The sequence below is a fragment of the Plutella xylostella genome, chromosome 13 (genome assembly GCF_932276165.1).
Source record: "Plutella xylostella chromosome 13, ilPluXylo3.1, whole genome shotgun sequence".
Classification (NCBI taxonomy): domain Eukaryota; kingdom Metazoa; phylum Arthropoda; class Insecta; order Lepidoptera; family Plutellidae; genus Plutella; species Plutella xylostella.
In genome coordinates, this window is record NC_063993.1 from 3444745 (window position 1) to 3462394 (window position 17650).

The window sequence follows — 17650 nt, forward strand, 5'->3', positions numbered from 1 at the left end:
TATATTCTTCAAAATTAGTTCAATTCAACAGATCAATCACCAACAAAGTTAATACACATTACAAAATTATACTGAACAACATTCATAAAAAATAGTTTTAACAAAAATAAATTATTGATTTATTATGTACGTACTTATATGTAGAGGCACAGTATTTTTAAGCGATCGATCTAATGTATACTTACTACAAACTTACTTAAATAGTGTGTGGGTTTAGAAATGTAGAATTAAACTACATACTGACATACATATTGTAAATAATTAAAACTTTGAGGCAATGTCAAGGACTGAAAATAATTACCCCCTTATTCATAGAGAAGTTACAAAACGTTTTAACTAATAAACTGTTTTGTCCCTCTCCGACAAAGAACAATTTGTTCTTTGACAGAGAGGGACAAAACAGTTTATTAGTTAAAAAGTATTGTAACTTTTCTATGAATAAGGGGGTTAGTATTTAATTCTTACCTAAAAGGCCGGTATAATATAACCATAAGTGCCAATTTCTCCATTCTCGGTTAGAGCATAACCAGGGAGTAGTGGTTAACTTTTGACACATCTGTCATGAATTTTATATGGAGATGACGTTTAATTTATAAATCAATCCCTGTCGATTAGATAACCGAGAATGGAGAAATTGGCACTTAACTTATTAATTAAAAATGATTATAAAATAATTATTAATATCAAAAGTTGTTCGTGTACACATGTACAATTATAATATTTCTCACATGAATCTACAATATCAGCCAGCGATTATGAACCATCTAAATATATTACATATTACCTACTTACTAAATAAGATTAATAAATGTATTTGAAAGATCTCATCATGTAATAAAATAACACTTATCAAGTATGAATCGTGTAAACTAAGTAAAACGCATTCAAATCAGTCACACACTTTTCGGTCGTAGTAAAAAAATAAAGGTCATCAAAGTAATAGTCAACTTTACTATATAATTATTATTGATTAAATTACTTAGCTGCGTATACATACATAATTATGACGTAAATTTTACAACAGGTACTTGAGGGACAATACACAAAACACAGAGTTAAATGTAAAACGAATAAATTACAATAAAACTTATGACTACATAATTTCAAATATGAATATGGCTGTGCTTCGGGGGGATACTCAGAGTTTACGAATTATTTCAATACATATTACTTTACATCTATTACGGTATAGAGTCGTGTTTCCCGTAGCCAAACCAGTTGAACCAAAATCTCAGCTTCGTAAAACCGTAGAAGGCCCTCAGGCCTACAATGAAACTTACCTACTACAACCAAGAGTCTACTTTATCTCATAGTCTTAGAGTTGCTTTTACGTCCACAAAGATGTCGGCATCATACCCTCCATCGATGTATTCTTGGGTGTCAGTGTTTCGTTGCAGAGGAAATTGAGCGGCAAGTCAACCAAATAGCCGCAAATAAGGTCGATTTTCCTGTTCGCCAACGCCCGGTCCGTATGCCATAATGATTGTGAGTTCTCCTCTTGATATTTCTTTAGTTCAGCGAAACTGTGCACCTGATGAAAAGTATAGGGTGAGTAATTTATGCAAAAAATTTTGCTCTCAATAGAGAATGTTAATTAATTTTTAGTTTATTTTTGAAACTTCGTTTGCATAAATTATGTTAGGCGTGTCTAAAACTCGTGTAAAAGTCCAACAGTATTTTAGGGTTTATCAAATCGAACAAAAGCGCACTGCCTTTTACTGACTGTAATATAAAAATATATAAATTGAAACCTTCTCAATTCATGCATATATCCTACATGCATGCAGCGCTGTGATTGGACGAAAGTACACGCTTGAGTAAATAAAAACACACACCCCACAACTCTTACCTGATCATTAGGTATACAATGGAAAACCTCCTCATAGACATCAGTATTGGCCTTCGACGTCCACTGCCAGACGTTCCTAAAGAACTGTTCAGAGCAAGGGTCGTCGATGTTTATGCCGAGTCTCGCCGGGTCAGCCTCCATCAGGCCCAGGTGTTCCCGGAACAGGCGCTTGCGCAGGCCGCCGGCGATACGACCGCAGGGGTAAGTTTGGCCGTTCATCGTACCGTCGTCGAAGAGCTCGTCCTGGAATACGTGGGGGAATGTTAGATGATGTGTGAAAGAAATATGTCAGTAGAAAGCAAATTAGTATAGGGAACCCAACTAATAACAAATAAGGAAAGAATATTTCGAATAGGTAAGAACTCAGAAGGGTCGTTGGTCGGGCGAACAGTTCGTAGGACTTCACAAAGCTCGAAGCAACTTCGAAGAATAAAAAAGAAACAAACAAAACAGCTTTTGTTTATTTCGGAACCGGTGGCGCCATCTCTTGGTGAAGTACGAAATTATAATAACATAGAAACGCAGAATAAAAATAATCGGAACCGCTTTTGTTTATTTCGGACCAGTGGCGCCATCTCCTGGTGAAATGCGAAATTACAATAACTTAAAACCATGCATGGAAATGGTTCGTAGTATCGTTTCTGTACGTACTAGTTAGTTTATAAGTCTTACAATAGGTGGCGCTGTAAGTAGAAAACTTACTGCATTCAATATGGAGTATGGACATTGGACAGTCACTTTCAAGTGTGAATCTGTAAAACCCCACAAACCTGAATCAGCACAGCAATCTCCGAATCCCGTTTTCCAATCATAGACCGGTCATTTATATTGGCGCTGCCGCATATGATCGTCTTGTCATCGGCTATAAGTAGTTTCGAATGCACGTAGATAAGCTCCGTGATTGGTTCGCCGTCTAGCACCGAGTGGGTGCGGAGGCCGTGGAATGATATGTATTTGGACGGGTCAGTTACGCCTGCTTCGTAGAGACGGGTTAGGATGGCTTCTCGGCTCCTGTTGGAAGGAATTTTAATGTTAGGTAGGCATTTGTGTAAGATTTTTGAAGTTGTACAAAAAAGTTGCACCATAACCACGAACACGAGTAGAAACCAAACTATCAATATCTTTTTAGGTGTCTTTGGAAGTGGTGAGGCGCGGATAGAATGTGTCAAAACCGCGGATGGGTATTATGTGTTTTTGTGTAAGCAAAAACTAGCTAGGAGCTACCGTGTACAACATTACCAGCGATTACTACTGTTCTGATCTAAATAACGCCGGCTCCATACGTTGGCCCCAACGCAGGTCCCAACGCTACTCGTCCAACGTATGGATCTAGAAAATTGCATTGGCCCCAACGTTGGGGCGAGCGTTGGTAGTTGGCCGGCTCGTGTCGGTTTTATCAAAGGAATCTGCGCCAACGCTGGCGATCACGCCCACACGTTGGCGCTTTGCTCAGTCCTGTTGCAACATGCAACGAGTGCGGACGTCAAGCGAGAATGGATTTCTCATCCACAAAATCATCACCTTTATGGCAAAATTAAAAAGTTACAGATTTTATTGAACTTAACAACAAGCACATCCAATAATATCAGATGAAACTCGAAAGGAATATAAAAATCAAAATGTATTAGCTGATGCATGGCGCAGCATTCAACAGAAGATGGGCATGATCTTCTCAATTGAAGATTCAAAAAAGCGGGAATCATTAATGAGCACATATTTAACTGATTAACTGCTCTGAGGCGATAAATATGTGCTCATCGGACTCATCTGTATCGGACATCTTTACGTTGGCCCTGCCGGGACACAACTAGTTTATTAGCCAACGTATGTACGCCTCACCCAATTTGCAGTCCAACGTTGGTACGAGCGTTGGGGCCAACGTATGGAGTCGGCCTAAGGTGGGTTTTTTCTCTTCTCTTCTGAAAACCTATAGTGTGTGGTATCAAAATAAAGCTCTCATTTTCCCCTACACATACCTGCATATGCTCTGGTAGTTCCAGTGCGTGACGGCGTGCAGCGAGGAGCCGGAGGGCGCGCCCACCTCGCCCTCGAAGCCCGGCAGTAGCGGCATCACTACGAACACTCGGAACGGCTCGGAAGCGCGGTGTGCACGCATTATGCGGTTGTAGAGGGCTTCGCCTATCTGTGAGAAAGTTTGGAGTTTAAAAATTGCATTTGAATGCATGCTAGGAGTTGAAAAACGGATATGGTAAGTTGAATAAGGGCATGAACACAACACTGCGTTGGGACGTCGCATCGTAAAAATCTGGGACTGTTTCGACAGTTTTTGAAGGCAAATGCTTGATTACTGTCGCAGAATTTTGCGATGCGACGTCATAATTCAGTGTAGTGTCCGGGACCTAAGGGTGACTTATCAAAAGGTAGCTATTTCGATTCATTTTCCAATCCAATCCAGGTAGTCCAATCTAATCCATCCATTCCGCTAGTAAAAATGTATTCTCTGTCATAACCATGGTGGTCACAACTGTTGCAAGACTTTTCATTAAAGGGGGTAGAAGTATCATGGTGTTGCTATGCATACATAGCTTTCATAGTGCAATCTACCTCCTGCATTTATTGATACTTGATACCTTATTTGCCTCGCAAGCTCGAGATAGATAGGGTATATTGTGAATAGCTTAACATTGCCATCTCCCTCTCACCTGATTCCTCACATGCACGCTAGAGCGGGACAGAGTGATGAAGAACTGGTTCTCTATATACACGTAGTGTTGGGCTCGAGTGATCGTGTCGACGTATGCCTCGTGGATGCTCTGTTCCACCGTGTCCGGGTCTAGGAAGCCGCACGACCAGCTTGATACACTGCGGAGGACCTGAAAGTCAAAGAAACTGTAAGTTAAAAGTTTGTAGTGAATGTTGAGTTGTTAACCTAAGACCACCGGGTTTCGCAGTAGTTAGTCTGACTGCTTTTGGCGAGGGTCCCGGGTTTGATTCCCGGCCGAGACACATAATATGTGTAGGTTTACATAATAAATATGTAGGATATTTTGTTATAGGGTTCTGGATGTGTCCGAAGAATAGACGTAAATAATACTGTCGAAAGTTGGTTTAGGAATAATGTACAACAACCTATCTACATATGTATAAGTTTTCTCTGAAATTAGGCTCACCTGACATGATGCACTTTGTATGTTAACATTGAGGTAATGTTCCAGATCTTTTAAAGGTTTGATGTCGTTGTATGTTTTCGGGAGTAGGTATGGGTAGTTTGCATTTTGCCTGGAAAATATAAACGATTAGTATTTACTACCAAAAAGTCTAGAACTTCTATACTAAGGTCCGTTAATAGTATAATGATTTACCTATACTTTTCCAATTTGATAGCATTCCAGCGTTGTATAAAATGTCTGGCCACATCCCTTGCGGCAGCCCCTTGCACTATCACGCCGATGTCGTGCCAAGGCATTCTCGGCGTTGTGTGCCTGTCCACTAGGTCTAAAATTAAACAGAAATATGTTAGCAATGTGCGTTTCCAAGTAAATATCAACTATAACACAAAATAAAATTTGTAACTTACCAACAAAAGGCAGATCTAAATTATTAAAGTCCTTAACGATAAAATTCGTGTAATCCTTTCCGATCCAGAGTTTAGAATTTCCCTCCAGCGGTTCCTCTGCAGATTTAGTTTCTGCTGTAACGACCCTCCCTTCAATGACCTGAGCCAATGGCGTCGGCTGACTAACTTTAGAACTGCGCGGTATTTGAAACGAATCAACACGCAAGATTTGGTCCGTCGATTTGGCGTACTTCTCTGCCTTTTTCCGTTCGGAATCGTCAAACTTTTGCTCGTTTCTCTCTTCTTCAAATGGTGGGTAAAGAATGCTTATGATGTCTTTGCCGCGATCAGTGATTTTGTTCAAAACATTGCGTTTCTGAGCGTCAGGATTTTCAAAATTGGAAGCGTCTAATGAATCTCCGTTTTCAAGTTTCTGGTGCGAAGGAGGTTCGGTTATAAGGAGGTTGTCACCCGGTTGTAGTACTGGCAGGTTCTGTTGTGGAATGTCTTCTTCTTCTTTTGTTTCTTCTGACGTCGACTCTTCTTCTGCTTGCTCTTCAGAGCTGGCAAAAAAAAATTCATCTCATTATAAAGTAACTAAACAAATTAATAACTTAGCGCTATGGAAAATAATATGTCTATGAAGGACTGAAACGCGAGTGTGATAGTGTTTATGTCAAGTGTCACGCTTTATTCGAAAGGTCTGCCCCTCCATTGCATTCTAGGCCCACTTTTATTGTACGGTCGCCATATTGAAACTATTTCTATATCTGCACACATTATACAGGGTGTTGCAAAAAATGTAAAGTAAATCGAGAGGGGGGTAAAGGAGTTGACTAGTCAGGCAGGCTGTAATTCAACAACTTCAGCTCTCCAACTTATGAAAAATTCACTGCACTAGTACTACGCAACTTCCGCAACATCCTGTATAAACTCACTCGTTCTGGAACCCCAGCACGATATCTCTGGAGCTCCGTGCTAGAGCCAGCGCGCCGTCGCCGCCGCCGGACAGGTACAGTCCGCCGCCGGGGGAGCTCGACGTCTTCTTCTTGGATTTTATTGATGTTTGCGGCTCGGTGACGTTACCTAGGTCTGTCAACCTGGGAACGACAAGTACACAGAGTAGGTAGACAAGTAGGTAAATTAACTGTTTTTTTTATTTATTGAAAATACAGGGTCATCTGATCAAGATGAACCGTTTAACTTGGTGGGCCACTACATTAAAATACATAATAGCATGATGTAGGACTTTAATTACGTATCTTAACTTCACTACCATGCGTCGGTAGTCTTGGATACGTCTACCAAAATCTAGTATATCTTGTCTTTTAAGCTTTCGGGTATCGAGAATAGATGCCCCAAAAATATATAGTGATCACAGCAGATTAGTTCGATAATTGAGACTACTTGAGTTGGAAATGGGTAAAACCAAAAAGAAACACCTATACTGTAATGTTTAGATGGCTATTTCATCAGTTTTATCTCTAATATTTAATTTTTCAACACTCACCGATGCTTGTAATCATCCCAGCGTCCATAGCAGAGGTCGATTCCGCCGACAAACGCGACGCACTGGTCCACGCACACGATCTTCTCGTGGTGCGCCCAGAATAGCACCCCCGCCTTCGCGTGGTCTGGATGACGGAAAACCTAGTTAGATTTGCACCAGGTCTTTATTTTGTTAACGGGAAATTTTGATTTACAAGGCCTGAATGTTTTTGCCGTCAAGACAAGTCACAAGAGTGTAAGCATGTAGCTGATTGGGAATTGAGAGGCGTTTACACAATAAGAGTAATTGATTGACGGACTGGTGATTGTTCGGATGCTACTCGTAATGTGTAAATACGATTGATCCGAGCGTTTTCGGACAACGATAGCCAATTAGCGTAATCGGGGTTTGGACGAAGCACACTCTTATTGTGTAAACGCAGCTTTAGTACTTTACTACCAGTACTATAAGCTAGGTTTATACATAAACGTATAAAGTAATGAAGGTATCTCACCTTAATGTTTTCGCCAGCTAATATGCTTTTGCTGTAGAAACTGTTGATACCAAGCGCCATCTCGACCTCTTTGTACAGCATTATGAATATTTTAACGCCTTGTGCCTGTAAATAGTCAGTTACATATTTAGGTATGTTTATCATTGAAAAACGCTCAAGACTTTCTTCTTATCATGTCGGTAACAAACGTTATTGGATTGGCCAGACAGATTAGCGCCGGATAGCACAATTCAGGAAATTTAACATTACCAAAATTATACGAAATCCGCATTTATTAAAACAGATATATTTAAAATAACCCATCTCTCTCCCACCACCAAAACAAAAGCCAAAACTATGCCAAAACTCACAGCCTTCCTCTTCAAAATGATATCCAATCGCCAATAATTCGGGTTCTGACTCGGCCGCTTCATATAGATCTCGGGGCTCAACCACCAGTCCGCTATGAAGATCTCTTCCTGTGCTAGTTCCATGGCGTCCGCTATATGGGAAAGGTATGAGGAGCCGTCTACGAAGGTCCCGGCGGGGGTGGCGGGGCGCGGGGGGGCGAAGGAGTGGTGCACGTTTGGGTACGTGAAGTCTCGGGCTGGAAATAAGGGTTGGTTTTATAGATAGTGGTATATCAGAGTTACATATAATATGTATAACAAGGTGAGAGTGTAATGTTTGTTTGTCTTTTAGGAAAAAGTACGAATTCCATTTAGATGTGTGATTCCTTTACAGTAATATCACCTATGCATCAGAGAATACGAAATCGTATGGGAAAACATTTTTAAATAAAAGCAAAGCTCATGATGTAGTCATTTATTTATTTAATTCTTTATTGCACAAGTCATCCTTACGATGAGTTTTTTTTATGAGCACAGCGCACTGCCCATAATATAGTGCCTTATCAAAATAGTAACTAGGTATATCGACCAATAGGCATGTTGCATTTTAAGTAAATGATAAGATAGGATTCGAAACGCGTCTTGTCGTAATAGCAAACGAGCGAGATAGGGCGCATCAATAGCTTCGAATTGATCAAGTCACTTAATTTATATTGTGGTGTACATGTCAAGTTTTTTTTTTACCTAAAACCTATATGGCTGTTTATAATTAGTTTCGATAATTCGCAATGGCTTACCAGTCTGGTTAGCAACAGTTTTGAGGTGATGCATCCACTCTTTGCTCTTCCTCCTGGTCCAACACTTGATCACCATCTGCCGGCTCTGGTTCAGTATTTGCAGGCCGTGGTTCATTCCCGTCGAGTACATGCCACTCGATACTTCAAAACTGAAATTGACAAATGAATATAATTCTATGGGGTTGGCTGGTGAGAGCTGAATGTAGATGGCAGCACATGTACTCATTATTTATTTATTTATTTATTTATTCTTCATTGCACAATATACAAATACAATATACATTATGTTGTAAAGCTTGATATATTGTGAACTAGCTGTGCCCGCGAGCTTCGCTTCGCCTTAAAAAGTTTTCCCGTGGGAATTCCGGGATTAAAAGTAGCCTATGTTCTTTCCCAGGGTCTATACCATATGTATACCAAATTTCATTCAAATCCGTTCAGTAGTTTTGGCGTGAAAGAGTAACAGACAGACAGACAGACACAGTTACTTTCGCATTTATAATATTAGTTAGGATTAGGATTAGGATTCATACAAATGAGAATGTCTTGAACTAAGTAAATTGTTAAATTATTATGGCATGTGCGTGAATTTATAGTCATAAATATGTATGTTTTAAATACAGATGTTTTGTGTATGGAATAAAACGAATACTTACATTGATTAAATAAAAAAATTGACAAACAAAACGTTAGCAAGAACTCTAATCACACAGACAGTTTTTAGCACTTTATCAATCTACAGACTACGAGTATACTCACTCATTCCGGGCTGCGTTGAATAGAAAAATAACTTGTTCATAAGTAGGTATGTAATACGAAGAACAGGTCAAGATAAAGTTTATAGGAAACCATAATAAAATATTAAAACTAATGCAAGTAAGATTTAGTAAGGGAGAAAGTGCAAGAGGAAATTGTAAATAACTGCACCACCATAATTATGATATCGGCATAACAAATAATTCAGGTTTGGATCAGAGAAAAATCAACAGGAGCACAGGTAAAACCATGTATCTTCACCCTCTGTATCCGCTATGCAGGCCGATCGCTATTCGTCTGTTGCAGCAAGGGCGCGCTCAAAATATCTATTTTGGTCAAGATACATACAGTTCTCCCATATTAATAATGCGCATGCAAATCTTCGCAAACTGTCGTATTCCCGGAAACACCCGAATCAGTGCCTTAAACAAAGCACTTGCATTTTGATCCTTGTTCGAAAGCAATAGTAGCCAATATCATGTGACACATAATCGAAAACAATTTGGGCGGTCGGTGGCTGTCACCGATCAGTCAAGGGTCTCAAGGTCAAGATCAATATTACTTTTGTGGAATTATAAAGAGCTGCAATTACACATCGTTCTTGTTATTTTTTTCAAATGTGAATTTAATTTCAACTTTAATTATTTTTGACGATGCCATATTATGAGGCACATTTAAGAATAAAATATGCGTCACATTGATAGACTTCACTTTGCCAATAAAGCCACACCCAAAAGACCAAGTTTGTAATTGTAATATTATTGTGAATGATCAGCGCTGTAAATACTTTTAAACTGAGATTTTAATGTAAACATTTTTATTAATGTGAAATAATCAGTGCTGTAAATACTTTTGAACTGAGATTTCAATTTTTTTATATACACCTGTGTTTGAAATCCATTTCTCCTTATAATATAAACCTTGTGTTATTCAAACCTTCTTTCATCCATCTTTACATCAGCTTCAGTAAGACACTTGAAGTAAATTTTAATGTTATGGAATATTATGAATTATCGAATCAAATTTCGTTACTGATAAATCAATTATCTCTTTTAGCACCAATTACATAATTCTACTAAAATTTCATGAAGAAAATGCACTTAGCCACTCTAAATACATAATAGTTTTCTAACGCTCGGGAATACGACCGTTGCCGAACAATGACGAAGATTACTATGTGCATTATCAATTTTGGGGAACTGTACGATTTCTAGTATACAAGATAATTCTATTATTAATAATGTAAAGATACTCACCCCTGATCAAACAGCATGATTCCTTTCACCACCCCGTCGCTGGGCCGAATGTAGCCGAAGTAGGTGTCCTTCACAAACATCCACCGCTCCTGCCACTTCGCACATACTAGCACCGTGCAGAAGTAGTTGCATCTGTAATGTAAAGTTAAAATAAAAATACATGCAGCGCAAATTTTATGCATGTAGGTATCTCAATTTCGCTTATAACCAGGAATCCACTTGGAATGTCAGCATCTCGAACTGTGCCGAAAGTGCACATGGGTTCTTTGTATGAACTAGTTACTATTTACTTACCACGCTGCCAGCGTATATTACGCTAACATGTTATATAATTTGTCCATATTTCTTACAGTAAAGTGCTTATAAATAAAAACGCTATCTTAAACTATATTTTTAAAATGGTTTCTTCCATCCTTCCTAAGTATTTCTCGGGATCTTGCCTATGGTCTGAGAATATCATACTTACCACCAGCTGCAGTCAACTTTTATTAGCTATCTGAAAGCGTCACATACTTGCAATAGATATCAGTGTCGCCATGGACGAAAGCACCCCGAAAAATCACGCTCTATGCCCTGTGCCAAATTCCATACGGTACGTCGGCGTTCCGTCGTCACCCGGCCTTCTAGTTTGTAGTTATTATTCTGTGCTTGTGCCAATACAATACCTGACACAGATCATGTTCCCCAGCAGGCCGCACAGGTTGCAGCCGGCCTGGCCGGGCTGCGTGGAGCCCGTGCGCTTCAGGATCAGCCCCTCCTTGCCCTTCGGACCCAGCTCCGCGATGAACGACAGCTGAGAAACTTCTAGAAACTTCACCTGGAAATTGATTTATTCAACATTACAGTTATTTTCAAAGATACCATAAATTGGGGTATACCGCTATCCAGTGCCTCAGATATGTAACCAGTAGTCTTTTTTCTAGCTACCATAGTGGCGAAAGGATTAGCCAGTCAGATTGGGGTGCGCTGGATAAATCAAAATCAAAAATAGTTTATTTACACACCATGTAAGCATAGACAAATATTATACAGTGAGAAACATTACATAAAAGATGGTAGGTACAAGTCGTCCATACTAATAGATAAAAATCAAGTCCCAGTGCTCTAATGGTAATGAGCGCTAGATCTAGTGCTCCATTTTGGCAGATAGGTAAAACGTGCGTATTATCAATAAGAAAATTACATCCAACCAAAATGCTTTATACAAGTTGTGAAAAGGTCAAAACATCGATATTGTTTACAAGTATTCTTTACACAAATAAGTACTTGTACAAGTGCTGGCCTTTTAACACTGGGGTTTCCCCTCGAAAAATACTTAAGTGCAAGTACTTACAGTTTCATTATGATTCCTATAAATAGATATGTTAAGCAGATTATAGAGATACTCTTCGAGTTGCTTCATTCTGAGCTGGATGCCGTCATAAGTTATCATCACTTCGGGCTTTTTAGGAAACCTGCAAAGTATAAAATTCATACGTTTTAGGTGTTGAATTGGAAAATACCTACTCATAATATAGGTTATGTATGTATGACTGATTCAAACGTAATAAAATAACCACTGATTATATTGATGACGTTACAATTATTACATCACCCTTGTGGTATGAGTTTATGACACAACAATTAAGTACATTGTATTGAGTCCGTCAGTGCCTAGATAACGTGGTTAATCCTTGTTACACAAACTATATGTTCATTAACCATAAGCACATTCTTTTCTTAATCATCCACAGCTGGACAGGCCTCTCCCAAGCAGCGCCAGAACACTCTGTCCTCGGCTTACCTCATCAATGATGAAAGCAATGTAGGTAAATGGAACTATATAAGTACCTACAGTGAAACTATAAAGTCCTGAAATTAATGTTTGAGGAACTAAAATTTTCAGGAGCCTGGCACCATAAGAAAAGAAACATAAAAGTCATAACAATTGTTTATGTCAATAGGTGGTTGGTTGTTTTTTTGAATTTTCTTATTAATTATAAGGATAATCTAGATAAAAGCAACAATTTACGCTTGGTTGCAATTAGGAAGATGAAGAAAAATATTCGTCAAGCTAGTGAAGTTATTTATCGAGTTTTAATACAATGTTTAGCGGAACATCAAGCTGGACACATTTTGTCGAATTTGGAGGATGTTTACGCTCGTACTGCGTCTATGACGGGTATGTAGCATTGTACAAATTGTAATAACTCATTTTTTATTAGTACCAACGCTTCATTTATCGATAAACCTAGGTTTAGAGCCCAAGTCGAACATTGTTTACATACTACTGATTGTAGGTTTCATCTGGTTTCAGTTGAGTCAAACCTTAACATTTTGATACTTGAAGATATATGTTTGGTTACTTACTAAATTCACATTGTGTGAATTTGGGGGGCATTGTGTAACTCAAAAAGATTTTTTTATTTTATTTTATAGTTATATCGGACCAGCGTGCCAAAGAGGGCAAAATATGGAATATTTCTAACTCCTGGAAGAAACAGAACTGGCCGTCCAAAAAGAGAAATTGATGTCTTTACCATGTGTGCCCTTCGTCAACAAATCCAGTTTTTTTATACAGTTGTAATAACGTTATCTAAATAAATATTTATTGGTTTCACTATTAGCCTTCATATTAACACCTTCTAGCTTGTATAAGAGCTTTTTTGTGGATGGTAAGTTGTTTTTAAATACATAAATAGGTAGGAAGTTAACAGGCAAAATTTCAAGTATCAAAGTCAGTTATGTTTCGCTATATAGGGTTGCTACATGAAAGATAGCAGTGCCCTCATTTAATTTCAGGACTTTATAGTTTCACTGTAGCTATTATGTTTAAAATTTAATCTTACCTCGGCAAAGCGCCCTTCCTTTTCTTAGGCCTCGCGTCTTTTCGTTTCGAATTGCTCCTAGAAGGTACGGTCGCCTCCATCGCCATCTTCTCTGCCTTTTCCTCCGTGTGAAGTGTGTTCTTGAAACTGGCTCTTCTGCTCTTATGCGTCTTTGTGGGGAAGGGAATGTTGAGGGAAGTCCGGTATAGGCTGAGCTGCTGGTGTAGATATAGTATGTGCTTGTACCGTCGCTTGATGGTCCATGTGAACTCGCCGTGCTCTAGTTGGATTGTGTATCTGAAATAGATGTTGTTTGGGGTGTAGCAGTAGTTGTAATATACATACGAGTATAGGTGTTTTTCCCCTACAAATGTTATCGTTGTAGCTCATCGTCGTAGTATTTATTACACAAAAAGAGCACAGAAAAATCGTGTAGTGGAAAAATAATTTCTATCCAGTGATCCTTGGGAAAGATTTAGCACAACAAGTACAAAAACCACATGAGCAATTTTTGCTGGCATCTATCTCATTGTTATTATAATTACCTTGAAAACAATTACGTCAAATTGGTGTTAAACAGGCCGACATCATACAAAAAGTGTGGGTAAAGGCAATGAGGCTGAATCATCACAAACGATTTAATAGAGTGCGCTATGAATGAATGGTCATTTTAGTATTAGCTACGGAAGCCACCTGAGATCATGGGAGGCCAGACTAGCGTAGTCAAGGTGAAACAATAGCACGCGTCAATTGTATAAAAGCATCTTAAGATCAGTACAGCTATTTACGGACCTGCCTACCAATATCAAGTAAACTTAAAGCGAAATTTGCACAATAAAGTATGCCTGTATCCTAGCCTGCTTGTGTGAAAATAGATTACAAAAAATACAAGTTATTTGGTACAAGTATGTAAGTGACGCCATATTTTGAAAACCTGTATTAAGATATGACCGCTTTTCCAAAAGTATATAAAGATTATGCTCAGATTCGGCTAATTGGCCGTTGTCTGAGAGGGTTTCAATTATATGTGTTTTCACATTACAGTAGCATCCAAACAGACACTCGGTCCGTGCCTACTGTATTCGTCTAAACGCCGCATAACCGGCACTTGACGATTTACTTTAGGTAGACATAGATCTGAGATAATAAAATAAAAATACAGTAGCGCAACGCAATTTTAATGCCACTGTTTACATTTAATTATGCGTATATGTTTTATACGTAGATTAAAATATCAACCTAACACAATATGAATTAATGATAAAAAATCACAGCAGTGCTTACATTATTTCGCTAAATAGGCTGATTGTGATTCATGTTGATAACAAATATATATCTAAATGTAAATACGTTGTTCGATTTGCATTATCAGTTTGGGAATGCCAAATAATTCAACGCGCGGATACAGATGACCTAGATTTGGACCTTGATAAACATAACACTAATTCAGTGAAATAAAATAATTGGTTGTTGAATATCAACAAATCATCATACAGTGGTGCCGATCCAAAAAGGTCAAATTTTAATTTTAGTAACTAAATATTTAAAATACTTCATCATCACGAGACCCATCACGTCCCCACTGCTGGGGCACGGGCACGGGTCTCGTTCCAATGAAGGAAGGGTTCTACAAAATACTTCAGGATCGTTATAATTATTAGTAAGTACTTACAAATTGGGATTGAGGAGGTGTGTCGTGACGCTTCTTTCATTTTCTAGGAATTTGACTTTTATTTCAACACCCGGAATGAAGACTTTCCTTTGCACTGACTTGAACTTCAGTGTAGGGCTGTGAATACTTTTGAATGGCACTGATGTTAGCGGATTTTTTGTATCTGAAATACATTAAAAAAAACATTGTAAATCCTATCAAAGCTTTTTGGGAATAAGGCTTACTAAAAGCCTGAACAAAGCCTAGCTCAGCCTTTTCAGTATATAATATATATTATACTCTATGGCCTAGCTTTTACTTCAAATTTTATCAAAGCTCAGAGAAATAAAAATACATACAAGTTACAACCAGTAAATTAAAAAAAATTGACTGTAGTTGTTATTGTTTAGTTTTAGTTGTAGGATTTGCTTATCTTGATTTATACAATCTACTAGCCTAGATTATTAATTAAAAAATTATCAGGTGCAGAAACAAAGAAACCCATGACTCAGAAACACCATTCATGATATACATTTATAGGTACACAAGTACATAGACAAGTACCTATAAATAATGTAGTTATATGACTCAAGACACTGTGGAAAATGTATGGTAGGTACTTATTCTAAAATAACTTAATAATTATTATTTATTTAATGTAAGGCAGAATTTATAATATCAATATATATTTTTTTAATGTATAACATGAATTTCAAAGCTTACCTGTGGCATCAGTTTCCTCTTTATTTTCAGATTTATCTTCAATGACAGACAAGGACTCCGGCACGGCCAGACTCTCGTCGAAGTCGGAGTCGATGGCTGTCAGTGAGTCCAGCCGAGAGAACATGTCCGGCAGACAGTCTGAGCCGGGAGTTGGGGTCTCCATGGCGTAGTTTGTGTAACTGTATTGTTCTTCATCTGAAAATTTTACACTTATTAGGTAAATTAGTTAAGTTAAGTATGTACTTACTTAAGTAATTTGTTAATTAATCTAATAATTATTTTATTTTGAATGTTTTGATTGTTTGTAAGTATTTGTATGGTATGTTATATGATGTAGTTGTAGTATCTCACGGACAATATACTTAAGACATAGTGAAAAATCTGATTAGGATTACTGCAGCAGTGGATGATTTTCTTCTTATTGTGTCGGTGATAAACTCAACAGCTAGACTGATGTTTATGATTACAAGAACTGTACAGCATTATGTATGAAAGTTCTTGTCATTTACCACCTTATCTCTATGTACATAATTTTTTCCAAGTATCTATTATCTATTTCAAAACAATTTGTAAATATTGAATTGAATATCATGAACTATGTACAGCTATAAAGTCGCTCCAAAATATGTAGAGGATCACAGTCAAAGATAACATAATATTCAAATTGAGCTGCATAAACAACAGAAGCCAACAGTTATCATATCCCATATGGTAAGATTAACACTACAATAGAACAGGACAAAAAATTATATAAATGTTAGTTTGTTCAGCAGGTTCCACTCAAGCTGAACAGCTGCCAATCACATTTGTTTTCACTTTCTAACATTCACTAAACTTATGAAGCTTACATCACATTTTTGTTACAAAACAAACACTTCACAAATAAATACCTCTCTTTATAAGATTGTGAAAACTTAATGTAAGTTCTGAGCGATCCATTAGAATACTATTTGCCAAACAAATTGGCTTAAGCACCTCATAACCCACTGAATGTTGATATGATATGTGTTGACCGTTACACTGCTGAAAATCTCCATTGTATGGAACACTTGTGCACATAATCTTTCAGATAAGATAACCTGTACAATGAAACCTCACTTCAGTAAGTGCTAGGACTTTGTTGGGAGTAGTATTTGTTCTTATCAGTTTATATCAGTAACAATAAAAATAAAATAACACTTCAGTAGACTGTGCAACACAAAATTATTCAATCAAGTAAATACTTACAGAGCTAAAACATAGCAAAAACACTTGATTCCACGACAGCATTGACGGCAATAGTCGCGGTTCAATGGACAAGGTTCCTATTTACAAGGTTTTTGTATATATTTGATGGATAATGTAAAATCGCTACCTACTTACCAACTATCAGCTGTTGTGCACAAGGTTGTAATCTCGCATCAGAGTGGTGTTTTGATTGCAGTAGGCGTAATTATAGTTTCTTGTTAGGGTAATTTATCTTTCAGCAATACAAACTATGAAGAAGACGTTATTTCAGACTTTACTGAATGTTTTTGACTCATGGAAATACGCGGACTAGGATGCAGTTATGTATGAACGAAGTTTCAATAAAGAAACTAATATAATAACAAAACCACGACCTAATCCACTGCGACCACTACACACGAACCAGTGTTCAACACAGTGAACACTCGCGAAATAAATTATTTTCTTACTGCACAAACTCCACAAACATTGGTACAAGTTGATACGAACTCGAACTCCACTCTCCACCTCTCCACTACGAACAAACGTCAATCAAACAAAACTAAACTTCAAATCAAAAGTCAGACGTCAAACTACTCATACTAGATGACGTCACTTTTTCTTCTCAGCATTGGTCCGTTCCATTTCCGGTTTCCGGTAACCGCTAACCGGTTTCTTTTTCATGTACCTACCTAATCATCATGGTGATGACGAAGACAAGCAAAAGTAAAGAAGAAAATTATTAAGCCCGAAAAA

At 37.9% G+C, this 17650-nt stretch overlaps 1 protein-coding gene across 1 annotated transcript; it reads right to left on the bottom strand.

Moving 5' to 3' along the window:
• Positions 1 to 625: 625 nt before the first annotated feature.
• On the bottom strand, positions 626 to 17002 carry LOC105392523 (phospholipase D2). Its single transcript, XM_048625003.1, has 20 exons — positions 16579 to 17002; positions 15689 to 15883; positions 14987 to 15149; positions 13336 to 13611; positions 11841 to 11961; positions 11173 to 11324; positions 10508 to 10639; positions 8496 to 8644; positions 7720 to 7955; positions 7370 to 7474; positions 6877 to 7016; positions 6305 to 6466; positions 5388 to 5929; positions 5173 to 5305; positions 4981 to 5089; positions 4513 to 4683; positions 3826 to 3992; positions 2620 to 2860; positions 1850 to 2092; positions 626 to 1531 (listed from the first exon to the last, which is right to left on the bottom strand). Exons 1-20 carry the CDS (start codon positions 16745 to 16747, stop codon positions 1328 to 1330), a joined length of 3810 nt encoding a protein of 1269 aa, XP_048480960.1. The 5' UTR covers positions 16748 to 17002; the 3' UTR covers positions 626 to 1327.
• Positions 17003 to 17650: the final 648 nt, after the last annotated feature.